Source organism: Rattus rattus, chromosome 15, assembly GCF_011064425.1.
Source record: "Rattus rattus isolate New Zealand chromosome 15, Rrattus_CSIRO_v1, whole genome shotgun sequence".
NCBI lineage: Eukaryota > Metazoa > Chordata > Mammalia > Rodentia > Muridae > Rattus > Rattus rattus.
In genome coordinates, this window is record NC_046168.1 from 36,733,439 (window position 1) to 36,757,977 (window position 24,539).

At 35.8% G+C, this 24,539-nt stretch overlaps 1 protein-coding gene across 5 annotated transcripts in view; it reads right to left on the reverse strand.

Annotated features, from left to right (window-relative positions):
• Positions 1–24,539, reverse strand: part of Dmxl1 (Dmx like 1) — a 153,008-nt gene that overhangs the window by 48,280 nt on the left and 80,189 nt on the right. For 3 of the 5 annotated variants that reach the window (XM_032885664.1, XM_032885661.1, XM_032885660.1), the window contains 5 exons: positions 22,116–22,192; positions 16,764–16,891; positions 15,967–16,215; positions 15,465–15,578; positions 5,181–5,338 (listed from right to left, as the gene is read on the reverse strand). In XM_032885664.1, coding sequence (XP_032741555.1) covers positions 5,181–5,338; positions 15,465–15,578; positions 15,967–16,215; positions 16,764–16,891; positions 22,116–22,192 — 726 coding nt within the window. The remainder of the gene's footprint in view (positions 1–5,180; positions 5,339–15,464; positions 15,579–15,966; positions 16,216–16,763; positions 16,892–22,115; positions 22,193–24,539) is intronic. The other 2 variants (XM_032885663.1, XM_032885662.1) reach the window with 1 other exon arrangement.

The following is a 24,539-nucleotide window of genomic DNA, read 5'->3' on the forward strand; positions in this document are numbered from 1 at the left end:
ATACACTTACTCCAACAATGCCATACCTACTCTAACAAGGCCGCATGTTCTAATACTTTCAAATAATGCTACTCCCTATGAGCCTACCACCACAAGCAGTAAGCATTAGCATCCACTGAGCCATCTCTATAGTCCTCACATGTTTTAATGGGGCCACTGCAAATCTGTTCAAATGTTTCTTACATATTCTACTATAATTGACTGTATAAGCTAGTGTTTCCCTAAAGATTGAGACACAAGATGATTTTTATACATTATATGGAGACATTTTAAAAAAGTAATTCGACAGAGCTATATTTATCTTAACACGTTAAAAAAGAAATATTGCCAACCATTCACACCAACTCAAGCAGCCGGGAAGGATGTAAAGTACTTTTCCAGCCCCAAGGTGGTAGAGTGGCCAGGATCTGCTCTACAGGGAAAAAAAATCCCACCAATCCTTGAGCTTGCCCTAAAATCAGGCCACATAATCCCTCTACTCTCCAGCCACGCTGAAAGCATCCCTGCCCTCCAAGAAACCCTATATAAACCATGTGTTCAGCCCAGTTCTCTGTGGCTTCTCTCCTGAGCAGAAGCAGCCATCCTCCTGGGTTTTTCCCTCCCAATAAATGTCTTGTGTGAGGTTTGTTGTGCAATGTGACTTTGTTGTATTGCTTTGTTCCCGAATGCCAGAATACCTTTCCCATTCAGGCTGTAACACTTAAACATATAGCTTCGAAAAATGTGTACAGTTGGAGTCTAGGGGCAATAACTCGGTTTTATTAAGTTGCTTCCTATATAAGTACAAGGAGCCAAATTCAGAACCAATGTAAAAACAGGTCAGGTATTGTGGTACGTATCTTAGCACTAGAGAAGCAGAGACAGGTAGATCCCCAGACTTAAAGTCCAGCAAGCCTAGCCTACTTTACCATGTCCAGGATTGGGAGAGATTCCTTGTCTCAGAAATAAGGTTTATAACACCCGAAGAATGACACCCAATGTTATTCTCTGTATCCCCATACACATGCATGCATACCTGCACAGATGCACACACACATACATATACAAAAAAATGTACTACTGGGGTTGGGGATTTGGCTCAGTGGTAGAGTGCTTGCCTAGGAAGCGCAAGGCCCTGGGTTCGGTCCCCAGCTCCGAAAAAAAAGAATTTAAAAAAAAAAAAAAAAGTACTACTAAAAGGTGTAACTTACAAGTTCATTAATATTATTTAACATGAAGGTATCTTTTAAAACAATGAAATCTCAACTTTAAATTATTAAAGATATATTAAAGGAAATAACATAAAAAAATAAATAGAAATGAGAAACCTTACTTTTGGCTATCTATGTATTAGGAAATACAGAAACTAGTAAAACCAAAACTGACTTAGTATACTTAAAATATTAGTTACATTGTGATCACAGACTTTTGTTCATTTAAATTTACTAGTTGTAGTTCAAAAAGTACTTGCATTATTTTTAGGTAAATCATGGCATGAAACGAATTTTTTTCTGTATACTGGAAAACTGATAAACTTGTTGTTTCACTCTTTTATATATTTTTTAAAATATTTGTTTATTATTATGAGTACACTATAGTTGTCTTCACACACACCATAACAGGGTATTAGATCACAAATGGTTGTGAACTCAGGACCTCTGGAAGAGCAGTCAGTAAATCCCTGAGCAATTGCTCTAGTATACTCTTTTACATTTTAAATATTATATCTTTAATGTAAAATTTTTAACATCGGAAATATTTTCATCCTTTCTTCAAAACTACCTTCTATACTCATGCTATGCTTAAGCTTTACTAAATTTCTATTTGCATGTGCATAACTTTGAAATAGCACCAATGTTACTATTAACAATTAGCTTTTCTATCACTTCACTTATATTTAGTTTGAGATGACTTCTTAGTACTATTACTTTTCAGGATTGTGTTTTTATGTCTTTCATTTTTGTTGCCTATTCCCTCTTTAGATTGTAAAATATCTTATGGGAGACAAGAAATCAAAATAACTACATGCTATGTTATCTGTGTGTGAGATGAATCACAGGCACTAAATGATCAATCACTGACGGACTTGGAAAGGAGTGAGGTGACTGTTCACTTATCACAGCATGCATCTGACATCACACAGTGATGTGTGGAATGAAGAGCCATAGGGAAGAGTTTGCATTTTATGCAATTACAAATGTATAATTTAGTGTAGAAAATTAAACTTGAGATAATAATTTTATTTAACTAAATACTAGTAAACACAGGATGGTATCACTATTAAAATAAATGACATACCATGGATTTAGTGGTACAAGGCTTACATGAGGTTCTATGTTTGATTGTCAAGACTGAAGGAAAAAAGATTGAAAAGAAAAACAGAAACTGAATAGGGATAACAGATGATCAGGACACCCTGACTCCTTGATTCTTGGCCACTATTAAGTATATAATATTAAGATGTCAACTACCTACTCTTTTAATCTTACTTTAGTTTGAAATGAAGAGTGCTAATGTGTATAATATATATATATATACTGCCTTAAAAGCTGGTTACATGTTTTTTGTTTTGGTGTTTAGCTTGTTGAGTTCTCTTTATATATTTTGGATGTTAGCGCTCTATCAGATGTGGGGACAGTGAAGTTTTTTTTTCCCCAATCTGTATGTTGCTGATTTGTCTTATTGACTATGTCCTTTGCCTTACAGAAGCTTTCCAGTTTCATGAGGTCCCATTTATCAATTCTTGATCTTAGAGCGTGAGCCATTGGAGTTCTATTTAGGAAATTTCCCTCTGTGCCAATGAGTTCAAGGCTCTTTCCTACTTTCTTGTCTATTAGATTCAGTGTATCTGGTTTGATGTGAAGGTCCTTGATCCACTTGGACTTGAGCTTTGTGCATGGTGTCAAATATGGGTCTATTTTCATTTTTCTAGATACAGACAGCCAGTTAGACCAGCACCATTTACTGAAGATGCTTTCTTTTTTCCACTGTACATTTTTGGCTTCTTTGACAAAGATCAAGTGTGCGTTAAGTATGTGGTTTTATTTCTGGGTCTTCAATTCTATTCCACTGATCGAATTGCCTGTCTGTACAAATACCATTCAGTTTTTATCACTATTGCTAACCACCAAGATACCAGACAACCCAATCAAAAATTGAGGTATAGAACTAAACTAAGAATTCACAACAGAGGAATCTCAAATGGCTGAGAAATGTTCCAAGTCCTTAGTGATCAGAGAAATCAAAAAGATCCTGAGATTCCACCTTACACCTGTCAGAATGACTAAGATCAAAACCTCAGGTGACAGCAGATGTTGGCAAGGATGTGGAGAAAGAGGAACACTCCTCCAGTGCTGGTGGGATTGCAAACTGGTATAACCACTCTGGAAATCAGTCTGGAGGTTCCTCAGAAAATTGGAAATAGACCTATCTAAAGACCAGAAATACCACTCTTGGGAATATACCCAAAAGATGCCCCACCATGCCACAGGGGCACGCATTCCACTATATTCATAGTGGCCTTATTTGTGATAGCCAAAAGCTGGAAACAAACCAGATGTCCCACAACAGAAGAATGGATACAGAAAATGTGGTTCATTTTCTACTACTATTACTATTCAGCTCTTAAGAACGAGGGTATTCTGAGGTTTGCAGGTAAATGGATGGAACTAGAAAATATCATCCTGAGTGAGGTAACTCACACCCAAAAGACATGCATGGTATATACTCACTTATAACTGGATATTAGCCAAAAAAAGAAAACAAAGTACAGAAAGGTCAAGAAGCTGAAGGGTCTAAGTGAGGACACCTCAGTTCCAATTGGGAGGGAGAAGAAAGCAACCACAAGGGAAAAGGGAGGGAAGGACAGAGGAGGGAAAGGGGATGAAGGTCAGGGGAGAGGGGAACATGGTCTTGTATTGGGTGGGAGAAAAAGACTGAAGCCCTGAGAACTAACAGAAAGAATGGAAACAAGTGACCTTAAGAGGAAGGAGGTTGGGAAGACCCTCTAGAATGTTCCAGAGACCTGGGACGTGAGACTCTCAGGACTCAAAGTGGGGGACCCTAGATTAAATGCCTTACAGTGAGGAGAGGGAACTTGCTGAGCCCACCTCCAGCAGAAAGACAGGGTTATCAAGTGAGGGATGCGGTTGCTATCCCACAGTCAAAGCTCTGACCCATAATTCTTCCTGTCTGAAAGAAATACAGGGATGGGAATGGAGAAGAGCCTGAGGAAGAGGAAGTACAGTGAAAGGCCCAAAGTGGGATCTAGCTCAAGGGGAGGCTCCAAGATCTGACACCATTACTGGGGCTATGGTGTGCTCACAAAAAGGGACCTATCATGACTGTCCTCCAAAGACCCAACAAGCAGCTGAAAGAATCAGATGCAGATACGTGCACCAAACCAATGAACAGAAGCTGCTGATCACTCTGGTTGAATTAGGGAAAAGTTGAGGAGGAGGGCAACCCTGTAGGAGGACCAGCAGTCTTTTTTCTTTTTAATTAATTATTTTATTTACACTCTAGCCATTGCCTCCTCCCAGTCACTTCCATCATTCCTCACCCCATTTCCCTTCCCTATTGCCTCCAAGAAGGTACAACCCTCCCCCCTCCCCCCCCCAGCCATTGTGGTCCTCAGGAGTAGAGATAATTACCACATCTTCATTGTCACTCAGGAATAAGGAGATGGAGGACCAGCAGTCTTAATTAACCTGGACCCCTGAGATCTTTCAGACATTGGCTCACCAACCAGGTAGCATACATCAGCTGATGTAAGGCCTCCAACATATATACAAGAGAGGGCTCCTGGGTTTGGGTTCAGTCAGAGAAGGTATACCTAACCCTCAAGATACTGGAGGCCCCAAGAAGTTTAGAGCTCTGGTGGGGTGAGTGGGGTGGGGGACATCCTTATGTAGACATGGGGGGTCCTGGGAGGAGGTATGTGATGTGGAACTGGGAGGTTGGGGGTGGACTGGGAGGGGAATAAAATCTGAAGTATAAAAATAAAAAAATAAAGCTGATTAGATATATGATCAAAATAGTTCAGTGTTGACTCCATTTTATATTGTGGAATATCTTCAAACAATTTAAAAAACTTAAAACTAGCATAGGAAAATACTTAGAAGTACCAAGAACTAATCATTTAGTTTAAACCCATTTGCTCCCATTTGACTACATTTTTCTATGTAGTAATGTTTTATTACCTTGGCTATGAAGTAATCCCAGATACTTAGTTCAGGTGGAATGAACTTCTCCTTGACTGCAAGTGGCTCCTGATTTACAGAGGAAGAGGATACAGGAGAAGATTCTCTGCCAGACACTTTTGATGGACTAATATGTTTGTTTTGTTTTTCTCCTTCAACTAGTAAAGAAATGAAAAAATTATTATTAGAAGTACTATCTCCAATTACAATCTTTACATAAAAGCTAAATATAACTACAAATAGCATATAAAAACTAAAATATGATTATGAAAGTACAGAGCAGTTTAAAAGCAGATAGAAGGGAAAACATCTTTGTACAGCAACCTGTGCTTTTACCATATCTCGTCCCTTAACTATCTGAATGGCTATTTATCTGTTGTATGTAGTGAATAAGAGATGTAGTATCTGCCTATCAAAAAAAAAAAAATTCCCTCTACAATTTAGTTACAATTGTGACAAAAGCTTCCCAAACCCTTTTACTTTGTGCCTTTAGGGGGAAGGAGATTGCTGAACCCAAGGTTAAACATGCAAGCACATATTCTTCCAGTGAACTACCCCATAACCACTAAAAAACAAAATAAAAATAATAAGATAAGATAGGGCTCGAAAGATGGCTCAGCAGTTAAGAGCACTGAGATACTGATCTTCTAGAGATACTGATTTCCCAGCAACCACATGGTGGTTCACAACCATCTATAGTGAGATCTGATGCATTTTTCTGGTATGTCTGAAGACAGCTACCATGTACTCATAAAAATAAATCTAAAAAAAAAAAGTGACAAAATGTAAATACAAATTAAAAATAGTGCCATAGTTCAGACTATTCATGAAGAAACTGGTCTCATTATACATTTAAAGTATCTTTATTGGAAGATATTTTAGTATTTTGACTCCCATAATTAAATTATACTTACTATAACTTGAAAAATGGGTGAGAGATAGAATTACACAGAAGAGAAAATACCATCTTTGTTTTACTTTTTCAAACCTCTAAAGTTAGAAAGCATTCTCTCAGTATTTGCAATAGAAAGCAAAAATTCTATGAGTTTCTAAGCAGATCTGGATGGTTCCAGTGATCAAAGCCAAGGCCCGCACATGCCATGCAATTACTGCATCTCTGAGTTACATATTCACAGGCTACAGAAATGTTTAATCAATACTAACTCATAGACAAACAAGGATCTCAACCATAAGCATTACCTAATAGGAAAACAATTCACATGAAGGCACAACAATATTCTTCTCCAACGGCTAAAAGATTCACTTACCTCCCAAAATGATCTAAGTATGTGTGCCATAATTACAATTTTAATTTATTATTTGTAACTTTAAAATACATCATGCACATGCAATATATCAAGAAACCATAACCTGAGTTTAATGTAGTGATTATGTGACTTTGGAAGAGAGGAAAGGATGACATATTAATACTCTAAGATATTATATATTAGTGGTTCCACTGGTAGTTCAGGTATTTAAATGATTAAGTTTAGACATTTAAATTTGTATAAACTTTTGCCTTTATTTATATCTATCCAATAATCTACAATCAAGTTTCCAATACACAGTTGTATATATTAGCACATATTCTAAAACTAAAGTGGAATAGGAACAGGATGTAGGCTTTATGATTTATCTAAGAGAAATGGAGAGAATAAGTTTGGCTAATAAAACAATAAAGGAATGCATGGGGGAAAGCCAGAGAGAATCAAGAAGTAACATGAATTTTAAAAACATAATTCTCATTTGTGCTCACTGGTTTCCATGTCACAACAGATTTCACAGATATTCCTTCCTTTCCTTGAGAATCCTGATCTGACCCTCCATACATTCTGTACTATGGATTTAGAAATAGAAGTCATTCCCAAAAGAACCAAACAGAAATGAAGAAAGTGTAAGAGGTTATATTATAGCGTGGGAATGGGAAACTAGAGGAATAAGAAAACATTGTTTTCTATAATAATTTTTCTGTATTCCTAGATTTGCTACAATAAAGCTATTATTGTGATAAAAACAAACAAATTATGAGGAAGAAGTGAGAAGGGGAAGGATAGTATATATGAGCAGTGCTGAATATATTCCAAGTTCATTATACATGCACAGAAATGGTCTCAGGTAATGGATGATGATGATGATAAAGTACAGAATATATGTTGATATATATATATATACACACACAGATTATATGTTGATATAATCAATAATACATCAAAAGTTTGCTTAACATTTATGTTACTGTTTTCCTTTTTGTGTGTGAATATATGTACTTATGTGGTGGCTCTGTACGCCTGGGTATGTATCAGATATGTGTATATACATAATGGAAGTCAGGGTAAGCCTCAAGTGTCATTTTTCAATAATGTCATCTACCTTGTTATTTGAATCAGTGTCTGCCACTGGCCTAGAATCACAGTTAAACAGGCTGGCCTGTAAGCCACAAGAATCCATGTTTGTCTTCAGATACCCATCTCCAGTGCAGTGGTTACAATATACCTGGCTTTTTATGTACATTCTAGAGACTGAACTCAGTTTTCATGCAGGCACAGCAAGCACTTTATAAAGACTGAACTATCTCTCCAGCCTCAGCTTATCATTTTAAAGCAGATATAACAAAACTAGTATTTTATAACCAGATTTAAACATTATTTCTTTAATATCTTAACACAATAAGCAAAACTATTTCATTTCTTCATTTCAACTGAAAGCTCACTTAGCTTTGGGGCTTCTACAGACAATGCCCGAGTACACAAAATTCATAATGAAGACTTGAAACCTTAACCTTGAAATGCAGAGAAGAAAGGGCAAATTGCTTAACTGGTGACTTAAAGTTACATTGAATACAGACTTGGAAAAGATAAAAGTCATTTACGTTTAATAAAATACTAATCCCAAATCTATTTCTTGTTTTAGGAAAATAATTCATGCTAAGGGCTTTTAGAAGCATATATATCATGAAGGGTACTTTAGATATGAGCCTATGTGAACTCTAGAAATAAACTTCAAAGAGTCCAAAAGGAAAATATTAAAGCAGCAGCAAACTAAGTAAAGGTTTTTCTTAAATGAGTAAGATTAATAATTTTTGAAACCTGACATGATACTGTACATATAAGAATGTTTGACTCTCAGGGTCCTCCTAGAATTGTTACCTTATGTAATATATTGTACCTGTTCTATAAATATTCATAGTAATAAATTCACAAGCTGGATATGATGACACATAGTTGTAATTCCTAAACTTTGAAGGCAGAGCCAGTTAGATCCCTTAGTTTAAGGTCAGCATGATCTGCAAAGTGAGTTCTAGGCCAGGTAGGACTCTATTGTGAGAACCTGTCTTAAAAATAAACTTCTAAGTATTTGAATAGAAAGTAGTAGAGTTTAAGATAGCCAATGAGCAAAATGATTCACTGGAAGTTACCAAGAAAATACTAAAGCAGTTACTTCGACTTTTTTATTAAACAGGAGAGAGAAGGAAAGGGGAAAAGCTGGGAAAAGTAAGGCAAAGGGGTGGGAAGGAATGGAGGTGGGGTGGGAGTGGGGAGAGAGAAAGGTAGAGAGGAAAAGAAAGAGGAGAGCAAGGAGTCAAAGTAGTTGGAGAAGGAAGGAAACAAGCTTTAGTGCTGTATGCACAGGAGCACACAGATCTAATGCTGGTGAATCAACTATGTTCTGTAGTGTTATATAAGCAAAAGAGCTGTGATCACTGTGCTGGAACAGTAACTCTAAATTATTACAAGTATCAGTTTGGAAGTAATATTCAATCCATTTGTTGCCAAACTTGAAACAGCCACAAACATCAGAAAAAAAATGTCTACAGAAAGACAATATACTTAGTTTTAATGACATTATTAAATATTAAATCCACTGAATGAGGCTATCTAGCTCAGACAGATGATATACTGCTTTTCCTTATAACTTCTAGTTTCATATATCAAAAAGAACAGCCTTAATAGTGGAATAAAATAATAATTTTAGAAATATATATTTATATTTCTTTCAATCCTTCTGGGAAGGCTTCTTTTATCACCCATTCTCACAAAAAAAGTGTTAATTAAACAGAAAGGGAAGCTTAATATGACACGGCCCTCATTAACACCTAAGACTAACAAACATGAATTCATTTCCCTCTGAAGGTAGTTGTTTTCATGTTTGGTCATCTTTTAAAACCTCTCGACAATGAGATACCAGTGATGAGTGTTTGCTGTGCTCAGCTGTGTTTTATCACTGACATTTATCTTAAACGTGTCTGTCTCTTCTATAAGAAACCTTATTTTGTGACCAATAAAACACTTAGCTTTCATTTAAGTTCCATATACACAAAGGATTTGGATTTTCTGATCTATATTTAGCATAAATAATAAAAAAGATAATTTTAAATGTCTTCAAAATATGTGACTTTTTTCATTTCACAGTGAGAAGACATGACATGCTTACCACAAATAAAAATAATTTTATATATTTTTAATAGGGTATTTTTTTATTTACATTTCAAATGTTATTCCCTTTCCCCGTTTCTGGGACATAAGCCCCATCCCATCCCCTTATATTTTATTCTACAATTAGGAGTTACAATTTCCTTAAACTTATTAGGAGAAGACAACCCCTAAGAAGAAAATGAAATTTTCTGAGGAGCCTGAGGCTGCAGCTAGCTGCACAAAGAGCAACACAAAGAAAAAGAAAAAGTCCCAGAAAGCACAAGGGGAGGATTAGAATGGACCTGCTTGGTGGGAGGGGCATACCTTATGGTAGCAGCTGCTCCTACCCATGATAAACCCCAATAAAAACATAAAACCAGAAAAAAAAAGAGAGAGAAGACAAAATTCACAGGTTTTATGGCAATTTTTTCTCACCAAATGTATTGTCCTGCTAACTCTTTGTAGAAAAAAAAAATTTAAATTTACTCAAATTTTCAACTTAATGATTAGCTATCACAAAGTAACTAAAAATACCACAAGCATATACAATTACCATAATTTAATTATAAAAATTAAAATCTTCATTAATATGTGGTATAGAATTCACAAAGAAAAATTTTATTAATATTTAAGTTAGTAAGTTTTAATTGATGAAGATTGACACTCTTACACACTGCTTACAGGGGACTGTACAGGTAGACAGTTGTCTCTTCAACTTGTCTCAGTTCAGGAAGCCATGTTAGGCTTCCTATATTTTCAAATGGTATTGTTCATTCTCAGATTTCTGACGGGTTTGAAGACTAATTATAGTCTCATAGCCCAACCAGGCTATTTAACATTGAAAATACATATTTAATTGGATAGTTTTCAAATAGTATACAAGCTAGCCAAGATATAACACATAGATTTTTAAGCCTTTCTTAAGCTAGGATAGATAACAGAATGTACTATTTAATTGTTAGGTGTATTTTACACGTTATAATTTCAGGGTGGCAATAACTATGCTCAGTCTACATTAGAGAGAGAAAAGTTCTTTTTTTTAATTAGACAGAAAGGGTGAATTGTAGTTGCTGTCTGTATGCAGGTGAGGGCAGACACAAGATAAGACAAGGCCTGCGACTGGGTAGTGAAAAAGGAAGGCAGGCACAGAGTTTTGGAGAGAGGATAAAGGAGAGAGAGGAACCATGATGGAGGGGGATGACCCAGATCTGTGTGGCCTTAAAGGGCCACAGGTAGTTATGAATATTTCATAAGGGATAGATTTTTATAGGACAACTTGTCTTATCTAGGTGGGCAGTTTACATTAATATTAATTGGATTAGAGTTATTAAGTGGATGTTTTGTGGGGTGAGGATTTACTGACATAAATCTGATTGCTAAATTACGAATTTACTGAGTTTTGATTTTAAGGGGTTACTGAGAGTTGTGACTATAACCACAGGGGGCAGATGCAGGGGATGTGAGCAGAGTCCACAGCAAGAGAGTTGCAAGAGGGTGACTAGAGCTGGGCTCAGAGAGTAGCTAGCAGGCAGCAGCATGGGATGGAGATTGGGAGCTTAGAGGTTGAGATGCTTTGTTGATTGAAATGAAAATTTCCTGCAGATGCCATGTGGCCCTACGGTGCTGGAGATAGCATGAGTTGTTTATTCTTTTTAAATATGAACCGCAACAGTAAATTATGCATGTATATTATTAACTTGTTGCTTAAGAATCCTAGGCTGTCATTCCTGGTCAAGTGGCCACGAGGACTACATAAGAAAGCTACCTGAGCATGAGTTAGGGAGCAATCAGGAAGCACAGTTCCTTCATGGCTCCTAGCTGCTGTTTTCTGCCTTGAACCTCTCTGAATGACTGACCTAAAGGGAAACCAAATAAACCCTTTCTGCCACAAGTTATTTTGGTCAGAGTGTTTTTATCTCAACAAAAATCAAAAAGTAACAGTCAGTAAAAGAACTAGAACAAAAGAAATGTAGAAAATCCTACAATTTAGTTCATGAGATCACTACTTCAAAACACTTAAGAAGAGAATTTATACCAGAGTAAGAAACACAAATACCAAACTTCAAATGCCTTTCCTAGCACTAAATTTGAAAACACTTCTTAGAAAATATACATTTAGGGATTCCAAACAAGTATTTCATTTTTAATACATAGTATTTGGATACTGATTAATTAGGAAAACAAAGTACTTTTCTTTTCCTTGTGATAGTTGATGTCAACCTGACAGCATCAAGAATCACCTAGGAGATGGCCCTCTGGGCATGCCTAGGGGGATTATCTTGTGTTCACTAAGATGTTATTATTAGGGGTAGTGCCATTTCTGGCTGGGGTCCTAGCTTATGTAAATAGAAAAAGAAAGCAGACACTCTACTCTTTACTTCCTAAGTGCATAAATGATATAGCCAACTGTTTCGAGTTCCTCCTGCCTTTACTTTATGCCATGATGACTTTTATCTTAAACTGTGAGCTAAAATAAACACTTTCTTAAGTTGCTTCTGCCGGGGGATTTTATCATAGCAACAGGAAAAGAAATGAAGACAAACTCCTTGCTCAACAATGTACACTGAATATTATTTAATACAATTAAGATCTTGAAACATTGTGATTGTATTTTGCAGCAATCCAAACCCAAAGCATTTATCTACACCTAAAATTCCTTAAGATTGCTGTGCTGCATTTTGTGTGCTTTAAGCAAAACAACATGTTTAAAACCAAGATTTCAGAGTTTTTTTTTTTTTTTTTTTTTTTTTTTTTTTTCTGAGCTGGGGACCGAACCCAGGGCCTTCTACCACTGAGCTAAATCCCCAACCCCCAGAGTTTTCTTTCACAGGACCAGCCATCATTCTGTTGTTTTCTCCTGGATGCTACTGGTCATCAGCTTTTTCTCCTGGCTTGTCAGAGTATTTGCTTTCCAAGACTGGCTGTTTCTGACTGCCATTACTCCATAATACACTGCTTCCCTTCCCTTCATTTCCCCCTTAGTCTCTCGATCCTTTCCCTTTACTTCTTTTCCTCCCTATTCCCTTCTAAAGTAGATTAGTTTTGGAAACAAATGCCTGTCTTAAACAACTGATCAATCATATAAGTGCATTTAGTATGACTTCCATGACTACATCCAGTTTCTGCATTCTCAAAGATGGATGAGTATAACTTAAGTTGGATATATTTACATCTAATTCTATAACAAGGTAACTGTGTTTTTAATATTTGGTTATCACATCCCCAATCCAAAAGGGTAAACATACAAATAATTTTTGGTTAAGTTGATTATTTTTGATTATTTGAGAATGTTTAGTATTAACATTTACAAAGATTCTAACATACAACTATACAATGTTACTTTTGCCTTGAAGCAACAAATCTTAGTATGTAAAAAAGAATCAGACTGAGCTTTGTGTAAGGCTCTTCATATTTACCTATGCTCAGCATAAATTCGTGAACTGGACTACTGATATGTCTCCGTGGTAGAAGCTTGCCTAACATGCACATGGTTCTGGGCTCGGTTTTCAGTTTCAAAGAGAAAGGACGAGCTGGGGCTAAGATCAAACTAACAATATACTTTTCATCTTAAAGCATATAGTAACATTGCTTAGCAGAACTTATTCCTTTCAGTATTTCATAGTAATAAAACTGGAGTCTTAAATAATTTTTCTAAAACATTAAAATAGAGCCAAAATTAATTTACTGGTTATTTACTTAATCATTAACTTAATGATCTATGAGTTTAACTCTTGTTAGTTTTGAAAATTTTTCCTTGAACTCAGATATATGAAAAAGACAGTCAAGGTGAATTTCACAGATGTTAATTTTAATTTATGAAAAATATATCATGGGAAGTAACAAAATTGTCAAAACTAACATGTTTAATATTTAAATAAACAGGTAACTATTTGATAAGTAACTTCGCACTTAAAATTTATAATTTTAAGGGGAAAAGGTAGAAGAACAAAAGGATTACTGAGACAAATGTAGTGGGTATATCAGTACCAGGTGACGGAGAGTGAAGTCTGTGAAGCAGTTATATAAGCACTGGGCCTTTCAATAGAAGAACAAACTTTCTACTTCAGGACTGACAAAATAGGACTTTAGGGGTTGGGGTAGAGGTTTCACTACATGTAGCCCTGGAACTCACTACATAATAGAGCAGGCTAGCTGTGAACACATAGAGATCTCCCTGTCTCTGCTTCCAAAGTGCTGGGACTGAAAGACCTGGCTTAAAACCTATTTTTATATCTGAATTTTACTGAAATACAGCCATACTTGCTTAATTTTTGCTACTTCTACTTTCGTACTACCAAAGAAGAGTGAGCAGTTGTGAGATACCAAATGGGCTCTGTACCAATAAATCTGGCTGAAGTCTGCTCAAAATTATGAACTGAATTTGCTTGACTCCCAGCATTCAAAACAAAGAACTTAATCCAGGTCTATTTTGAGGTTGTATTCTCCTTTTCCTGAGTTTCTGAAGTGGGGAAAAGTACATGGATTAAAAAGTAACAGAGCGGCAGATAAATGAGCAAATAGTTTCAATGTGAGGAAAAAGTAGAAGCTCAGTTACCAGGACTTTTGTTCTACAGTCATGGGATTATAGCTCTGTGAAAAATAGATGCCATTGCTTCTTATAAGACTACTGAGAATAACCACTTTTCTTTCTTCTATCATAAAACAATACTTAAAAATCTAAAAATATTCCCTTGTCAGGGTATGAACTCTAACAGCAATGTTTTTGAAAACCTTCAAATTTATTCTATGTATATGACTGTCTCACTTGCATGTACGTCCTTTTGTTTAAATATGTCTGTGAATCATGGGGTGCTCATGCCTGTAAAGACCAGAAGAGAGGATTAGTTCCTCTAGAATGTGAGTAACACAGTTGTGACCTGCCACATGAGTGCTGGTCCTCACACCTGGATTTTCTGAAGAAAAAGTGCTTGTAATTGTTAAGTCATCTCTCTAGTCCCACAATGATTTTTGAATGTAACAAATCCCAGCAAAATTTTATTTTTCTGTAAGTCTTTCATCACCCACCTGCACTTCGAAATCATAAATATCCAAACCTACATAAGGTCCAGGTGATGGTACTTAAAGGTGCTGAGGAGGATTAAAATCCAGAGAGAATCTTGCTGGGCTTCACTTACAAATGTATGCACAAGGGTTTCTTCTAAAAAGCATTTAAAATTGTTTTCAAACTTATACTTGAAGATTTAAATTTACAGGTTTTAATAATTTTTTAAAATTTAATGTCAGTACAGTAACAAGAGTTCCTGTATTATAAGTCGTAAAGCTACTTTAGATATTCTTCAAAACTGAAAAAACTAATACTATCACATATGGTAATAAATCACAAAATGAGAAGATTTGGAAAATATCATGAAAATTATTTTCAAGTTGAATAAGGGGGCTGTTACAATTTTATTTAAATATATATATAGCAAAAGGACACACTTATTTAAAATATTTACTTTTCATGGTATTAAAAAGACTTAGAAATCCAAAAACTCTAATAGCCAGTCATAATAATATGCAGACCATAAAGCAGCCTCATGGGAAATGCTTTCCCAGTCATTTCAAGCCATACTGTGATTTCCAATGATCAGCACCAGCATTTGTTTCTTTTGGTTTTGTACGCTTAGAAATATTACAATTTAAAGGACAGAAAATATCCAAAACCAAGTATTTGAAACTAGAAGAGCAGAAACAGTTTTCTAAAATGCTAATCATTGTTTTAAATCAAAAATATGGCTTGATTAAAGGAAATATGTCAATTTTCCTTAAATGCCAAACAAAACAAGCTATCCCCACTGTATGCAACCCTTGAAAAACAACATAAAGCAAGCTAAACTGTAAGAGCCTATTTCTAAAGCTAATATCTTGCCTGCAAGAGTGGGAGGGCTATGAGAACTGATGGCTGACAGAGCTTTGGAAAAGCCCACACATTCCATGGAGAATACCACTACCTGGTGGGGGCTAGGCATAGCAAAGTGCCTTCCTGCCAAAGAAAGAAGAGAAAAATCTGTATTTGGTATGGAACAAAAGCAAAGTTTATTTCAAAAGTAATGAAGATCTTAATACTAAGAGACATTATAATTACATTGTGCAGTCTAACTATCAGTGCAGGAGTATCTTAAACATTGAAAACTGCACAAGAAGCTTTAAAACTTCAGTTTTTATGACAATACTATTTGTTGGTGGTCTTGTATAACAAGAACTTTCCTACACAAAATTAAGATATAATTACATTTAACAAAGTTATCATCCAGATAAATAAAGCTTCAACTTATAAAAACAAAACTGAGAGGAAGATTAGAGAGGAAGTCAAAGAGGGGAGGCAGACAGGGATTTGGGGGGGGGGCGGGCACGGAACAATAAAAACTTACCAGATAAAGCTTTTGAGGTTGTCTGTACTTTGCTGGGAACATGTGCTCCTCCACCGAATACTGCAGACCACATTTTTTCATTTAGAGGGTGGGCTACAATCCGAAATAGCTCATTACTAGAGTGTGTTGCCAGCCCATGAATGAACAGACTAAGATACACTGCTGTGAGAATTTCACAAAGCAACACTGTAAGTCCTGACTGAGCTTCTTCACCAGAAGAATTCAAAAGTTGAATTAGACAATTGATTCCTAGGACAAAAATGAAAAACAGCTGACATTAATGAAAACAAAACAAGAGAAAAAACAAAAATAAACTTTTAAAGTAAAAAATTAAAAACATTTTTCAACTTTTTGAGTTTTTGCAAAAATTTACTTAATCGACATTAAATATTATTCTGCTGGACTCATAACCACTGGGTTATGATGGTTTAGGAGCAACTGCTGAAACATTTGTTCAATTCAGATAAACTTATGTTAAATCTCGTAGATAAAAATTTAATGGCATATTTTATGATAAAATATTTTAAATTATTTAAAAAACAATTTAACAAAATGAACTCTTTTAATATAGAGATCAAGGAAATACTTAGTTTATTTGTTAATAGTCTTGTTTAACAAGAACTTTGTGTAACTAAATTAAAATATAACTGAAGACTGTGCATTGAATTTGCAATGGTGTCAATGCTACCAATATTTAACAATGATCATCAACTGGTAAAACTAAGGCACGTCTGCTTTTGTCATTTAACATTTCCAAAAAACTAAAAAGAATTTCTTATCTATGTAATTACTTATACCTGGCCATTGAGCTGGTGATGTGTTGGGAGTTACTGATTCATCTAAACTTCCTGTTCTCAAGGAATGTCGATGGGCAAGAAGTACTGTCTGATACACCATTCCAGTAAACTGATTTGTTTGAAATGAACTAAAAAAGGAAACAATATTTAAACTTAAGATGAATTTCATATGCACTATTTCCATTCTTACATATAATTTCTATAATACTTTAACTGAAAATTTTATTTCTGAATTATATTATGTCTAAGTTACATGGTCTACAGTGCTTGTATTCTATTAGTACAGTATACTTTAAAGTAAAAATATATGTTTTCTAAACTAAAATAAATTTGACAAGTATCTAGTATATTTGTTTTGTGAAAGATAAAGAATATTTTAAGAAGAAGAAAAACCCGCATCATTTTAGGCCAGTAGAAGCCAACTTGTATTATGACTTTAAAATACTTTTTGATAAAAAGTGAAGTGAGTCTAGGCTCAATTTCATATTTAATGGCTAGCTCATCTTCTATCTGGCTCTGAACAAGGCACTTAGCATATAATGGAGAAAACAGCTTCTGCCTCCATAAAAGCTATGATATTGAATCGAATCTAAATAATTTTTATCATATTGTTGTTGATGAAATTATACACATCACACTATTAAGGCAAAAAGGTAATCATCATATATTTAAGAACTTATGATAATTTAATAAAGACAAACAAATAACAGCTTAGCATAAAGGACTTTAACATTCTGACACCCAGCAGCAAAACGATCTTATAAAAGTGCTAGAAAATAGGAATTCAGAAATTCCTATAATATATATTCAATAAATGAATATAATGCTTACACTTAGAAAGATAGTGCCTTAAAGCTATTATACTTGGTAACTCTCACTAACATTTTGGAGATATTTATAAATATTATTGGCTTTTATTTTCCAGATTTAAGATGGTAATCTTAACAAAAATTCCCTCAACCTGTAGGAAGATTTATGACAAGAAGATAGAAACATTTTGATGAAATCAAACCAATACTCAATTACATAAATGAACTCAGTTCAAAGAAATAAAACTGAAGCTACCTTGGAAACATACATATAACCCCAGTGATAAGTGGGGTTGCTCATGGACAGATTATACAGATGAACTGACCACCAAAAGCCAATATAAATGAGAGCTGACACATGTAAGAGATAACAAACTCATCAAACTTGCCAGAACACTTACAATGAATGTTACACTTTTAAAAGTTTTCTAAAGTCAAAACACAAAGATAACGTATAAAGATGGAAGAAATGATAAAAAGATATAGAGAGGGACATTACACAGTGGAATAGGAGTCTCCTGATTTTCCCTCCACCCATGGATGTACCATAAATATCTACCAATGGATTGATTCCCTCTGAAAGAAAGTCAGAAACAAGTTGAGAATTTCCTAGTCACTAGACAACTGAGGAAATGTCTGTATCAAATGGGTAAGACAAGCTAAAGCACACTGAGGTATAGACTCACTTCACTACAAAATTGGGTGAGTATCTATTTTCTGGTGAAGATAAAAATATGGGTAGACCTCAGATACTAGGCAGATACTAGTCTCTAACCCTAAGGCTCTCCACAATTACACTCTTTTTGATTTTTTCAAATACTGTTTTTTAAGAACTTTGTAAGTACTGTTTACATCATATCTTTCTCTCTTCACTCCAACTTTTTTTTTTTTCATCTTTATTAACTTGGGTATTTCTTATTTATTTTGTTTGTTATTCCCTTTCCCGGTTTCCGGGCCAACATCCCCCAAGCCCCTCCCTCTGCCCTTCTCTACAGTGCTACCCTCCCCATCCTCCCCCCAATTACCACCCTCCCCACAACAATCACATTCACTGGGGGTTCAGTCTTGGCAGGACCAAGGGCTTACCCTTCCACTGGTGCTCTTAGTAGGCTACTCATTGCTACCTATGAGGTTGGAGCCCAGGGTCAGTCCATGTGGCTTAGTCCCTGGAAGCTCTGGTTGGTTGGCATTGCTGTTCATATGGGGTCTCAAGCCCCTTCAAGCTCTTTCAGTCCTTTCAACAGGGGTCCTATTCTCAGTTCAGTGGTTTAATGATGGCATTCGCCATGTATTTGCTGTATTCTGGTGTGTCTCTCAGGAGATCTACATCCGGTTCCTGTTAGCCTGCACTTCTTTGCTTCATCCATCTTATCTAGTTTGGTGGCTGTATATGTATGGGCCACATGGGGCAGGCTCTGAATGGGTGTTCTTCTGCCTCTGTTCTAAACTTTGCCTCCCTATTCCCTCCCAAGGGTATTTGTGTTCCCCTTTTAAAGAAGGAGTAAAGCATCGAATTTTGGTCACCCTTCTTGAGTTTCATGTGTTCTGTGCATCTAGGGTAATTCGAGCATTTGGGCTAATATCCACTTATCAATGAGTGCATACCATGTGTGTTTTTCTGTGATTGGGTTACCTCACTCAGGATGATATTTTCCAATTCCATCCATTTGCCTATGAATTTCATAAAGTCATTGTTTTTGATAGCTGAGTAATATTCCATTGTGTAGATGTACCACATTTTCTGTAACCATTCCTCTGTTGAATGGCATCTGGGTTCTTTCCAGCTTCTGGCTATTATAAGTAAGGCTGCTATGAACATAGTGGAGCACGTGTCTTTTTTATATGTTGGGGCATCTTTTGGATATATGCCCAAGATAGGTATAGCTGAGTCCTCAGGTAGTTCAATGTCAAATTTTCTGAGGAACCTCCAGACTGATTTCCAGAAAGGTTGTACCAGTCTGCAATTCCACCAACAATGGAGGAGTGTTCCTCTTTCTCCACATCCTTGCCAGCATCTGTTGTCCCCTGAGTTTTGTACCTAAGCTATTCTGACTGGTGTGAGGTGGAATCTCAGGGTTGTTTTGATTTGCATTTCCCTTATGACTAAAGATGTTGAACATTTCTTTAGGTGTTTCTCAGCCATTCGGCATTCCTCAGCTGTGAATTCTTTGTTTAGCTCTGAACCCCATTTTTTAATAGGGTTATTTGTCTCCCTGCAGTCTAACTTTGTATATTTTGTTCTTTGTATATTTTGGATATAAGCCCCCTATCAGTTGTAGGATTGGTAAAGATCTTTTCCCAATCTGTTGGTTGCCGTTTTGTCCTAACAACAGTGTCCTTTGCCTTACAGAAGCTTTGCAGTTTTATAAGGTCCCATTTGTTGACTCTTGATCTTAGAGCATAAGCCATTGGTGTTTTGTTCAGGAAATTTTCCCCAGTGCCCATGTGTTCGAGATTCTTCCCCACCTTTTCTTCTATTAGTTTGAGTGTATCTGGTTTAATGTGGAGGTCCTTGATCCACTTGGACTTAAGCTATGTACAGGGTAATAAGCATGGATCAATCTGCATTCTTCTACATGATGACCTCCAGTTGAACTCCAACTCTTCCTTTGTCCCTCCTAGTTTCTCAAGTTCATTACTTATTATTGCTATATGTTATCTGTATCTCCCCCCACCCCATGTGTGTGTATATCTGTGTTTATTACACAAACAATCTACTGAGTCCTAGTAGTGGTTAGGGCTGATCAGTTTGGACTAGAAGTTTGTACCTGGAGAAAACTGATTCTATCTAGAAGCCACTGATTTTTTTTCAGTTCTTCATCTATGGACGTGGGGCAATGATGCATTTCCCCTCTCTATGCTGGTTAGGCAGCATACTGCTGAGATTTCATGGCTTTAGCTTCCTTGCCATGTCTAGAAGTCCTATCTTGCAGCAGGAATCTGGGTTCTCTCGCACTTAACAACCTCTGTGCCTCTACTTGCATGACTTTCCCTGAGCCTTGCATGTAAGGTTTGTGTTAGATATATGATTGGGGTTCGGTACCCCATCCTCAATTGTTATAATCTTGATTTATTAACTAAGGGAACAGAAAGGATTAGAAATAAAAGTCCCCTCCAGCCTTAAAAGGTACAAAAGTACTACCAGGAAGTACAATGAACTAGAAGTAGGGACAAGACTTAAGACAGAATTCCCTATCCTAACATGATCTGATGCCCTCTCCTGGCATGAAGGCATATATATGTACTCAAACTGTACTCAAACACTAAGACAAAGGAACAAATAAAATTAAAATAAATACATACAAAATCAAACAAAATATATATAAATAAATATGAAAAGGAAAGGAGAAGAAAGAGCAACTTCGGCAACAAAGTTGGTGCCTATGTCCTTCTTTAAAAAACAAAAACAGGGTTGGGGATTTAGCTCAGTGGTAGAGCGCTTGCCTAGAAAGCGCAAGGCCCTGGGTTCAGTCCCCAGCTCTGAAAAAAAAAAAGAAAAAAACAAAAACAAAACAAAAACATACTGTACTGCATAAAAATGTACAATCAATATGCATAAATTTAAAACCCAATTCTGCAGTCTTAAAAAGAAAGAATTCCTTGTATTTTATTTTTGTTATGTTTTGTTGTTACCTTTTAGAAGCCTGCTCTTTTCTAATGAGAAATTAAAAGGCAGTTGATTTGGATGAGAGGGTGTGGGGCAGAACTGAAAGGAGGGTGGGAAACTAACCAGGATATATTGGAAGAGAAGGAATCCATTTTCATTAAAAAGAAAAAAAGACACATTTCTAAAATATAAACTCTGCCTACTAAGAAACTATTGCAGAAGAACACACAGTATCTAGAAAATGAAACTAGGATTTGCCCTGAAATAAAACCAATAGATAAAAGAATGCATGGAGTTTGGGGGAAATAAAAGACGGACATACAAGTTCTATTACCTGTCTCAAAGAGTAGGAAATAGAAGTCAGATAATATTTAACCAAATAATGCCACAAGTATTTCAAAGAACTAAAGCTAGAGTATATACCAGCAGGTCAATTTGAAGGATTTTAACAAATTATGCTGGAACTAGAATATGAGGAGAAATTTCTAAGTAGAAATTATGTGAAAATATTCTTAATCCCAAGTCAGTCGCTCCTCTGCCTTATGCTTTTTGTTATATACCAAGTCATAGAACTCATCACTCAAGTATGATATTGCATTATTTACCTTCATTTACCTGTTTCTAATAATGATCTTAAAAAACAAGTATTTTATTCATCTTCAAATTCTCAGAATTTATCACAGTACCGAGCAGGATGGCAGTGATCAATTATAGGCAACTAACTAAGTCACAAAAACAAGAGCTGGCTTCCGATTCCTTTATCATAAAGGTATTAGCTGAATTTTCAAAGATGAAAAAAAAAGTACTCAACATCTCAGTCATGTGCTTTTTGAATTTACTGAAAGCAGTGTTATGTATAGTTTTGAATTAATAATGTATATAGATAACCCCACTGTTTACTGAAGGTGATCTTAAATTTCAGAAGAAGATATTTACCTGTAGTTATGACTACCACAAAGGCACTGATAAATACAAGCAGAAAGTGAGGCTGCTAAAGTATGCATTACATATACCTGAAAAAATAAAAACACATACAGAATAATTACTTTAAGTGAAAAAAATTTAGGTATAATTTTGTCAAAAATGAAATGAAAATTAAAAGTTTTTTGCCTTGGTAAGCAATTTTTTCTCCCTCTTTCCCCTTAGAAAACAGTTTCTACCTATTGAAGTTGTTCTTTAAAAATGTTAAAGAAAAAGACTCAGTTCTTTGGCAGAAATTACAAAATATATAACTACTGCCAGTTCTCTCTTCCCAAATCAAAAGAGAGAAGTATGAGCCCAGAACAGTATGAACCATGCAGTAAAAGCATACCCTTTAAAACTCAACCTGCTCCTTCTTGAACAAAATATGAATAATCAGTACTAATAAATGACAGTTCACTTTATGTACAGATCAAAGAAAATGCTCAATCTGTTATAGTCATCCAAAAGGGAAACTTTAGAAAAAGAAAAAGGAAGAAAGGGAGTAAAATCAAATATTTATTTTACAGAAGAAAGGATTCTAACCTAAAATGACAGCAGCTATAATAAAGCAAGGGCAAATAAGATTAAGGCATAAGAAAGCTTACTGGACTATAAATGATTCTCTGATTATGAAGTACAAATCTTCCATGTATATAAAAATGGGTAGTCATAAAGAGAAGTCTAATTGCTTTTTTTGGCTTCTACTGTTAATAATACCTGTGGTTAAAAATAGCATATATTGAAGATGGCAAAATGCGGATAACAGTGACTTGTAGTCTCTCTCCACTACAGAGTTAGCATCTATTTCTCTACTCCCTGGCCTTGGGACTTCTTTGACGAATGAACAGAAGTAATATGTGAGACCTGAGCTTACAACTCAAAAGGCCTGGCAAAATCTAGTCTTGGTACTCTTAAACCCAAGAGATTTTTATACAAAAAAACAGAAACGAAATGTTACTGGGCTATGAGGTATACAAACACTCGGATAAACATTACTTTGAGTGAGTCTCTTGAGGATATTTCCAGAAAAAAAATGATCTAAAATCAGTAGTGTGATTAAGACAGACTGACTTCTCACTCGCCAGTGAATTGGAAGACCTAACAGAAGGAGACAAGGAAACAACACTTTTTATTTTTTGTCATTACCTTCCTTCCCATCTTCAGAATGTAACTGAAACATGAACTCTTCTTAGATGTCAAACTGTTTACCTTTAAAACAAAACTTACTCCCTAAGCTTTGAACCTGGACTGGAACTAGATTGTCAGTTCTTCTATTCACCAATTTACCATGTGCAAATCTTTAGCAACTCAGAGAATGGCTCAGGTAGACTAATATATTTGCTAAGTTTGGGTCCCAGCTGGCAGACTGTTTAAGAAGTAGGAAGTAGAGCTTTGTTGGAGAAAGTTTGTAATTGTGGTGGGCTCTGAGGTTTGAAAGGCTCATGTCAAGCAAATTATTTCCCTCCAGATCAGGATATAAGCTCTCAGCTATTGCTCCAGCACCATGCCTGCCTGCCTACTACCATACTTCCTGCCATAGTGATCATGGACTAACCACCCTTTGAAGCTGTAAGCAAGCACCCGATATGACACCTTTCTCTTATAGGCTGCCTTGGTGAGGGTGTCTCCTCACCGCAACAGAATAATGATTAAGAGTGCCACACATGCAAATTACTTATAAACAAATTTCTTCCCTCTTCTTCCTTTCCTATTCCACCACATTCTTCATACATCCTATCACTTCTACTTCTCTGGAAAGACCAGTTTAGCACACTTGGCTTGCTTGCTGGAGGATGAGAGATGAAACACATATAGTCAAATCTGTCAACTACAAGAAAATAAATAAGGTTGTCCTACAATCATCTAGTTGCCCCCCAGGAGATCTAGAGTGAATGAATGAGTTCCGAGACTAGTCAAGTTAGCTCAAACCAAAACAAATGACGAGCCAATGATGAAATCAAATTAAAGCCAGCTACATTTCAGACTAGTTCTTAAACAGTTCTTAAGTAAGAAGGAAAAAGAAAAGTGATAGAGCATGGACTCCTGTAATTAATATTGGCAGGCCAGCAGGTGGTGCAGCAGGTAAAGGTATTTGCCAGCAAGCCTGAGTTTAATTCATGGACCGACGTAAGAGGAGAAGTCATTTCCAAGAGTTTTCCGTTAATTTTCACATGTGAGTTGTAGCATTCACGTGTGTATACACACATATACACAAATATACAAAATATATGAATGTATAAGTATAATCAAGTAATAGAATTAAATAAGGAATGCAGTTTGTTGAAAATAATTATAGTTTTCAGGAAATTAATTTTCAGTCTATAAAGTACATACTGTAGGGATTTGTACTATAGAGTAATACAGGAAAAGAAGTGACAGAGACTCCCAGTGAATTAT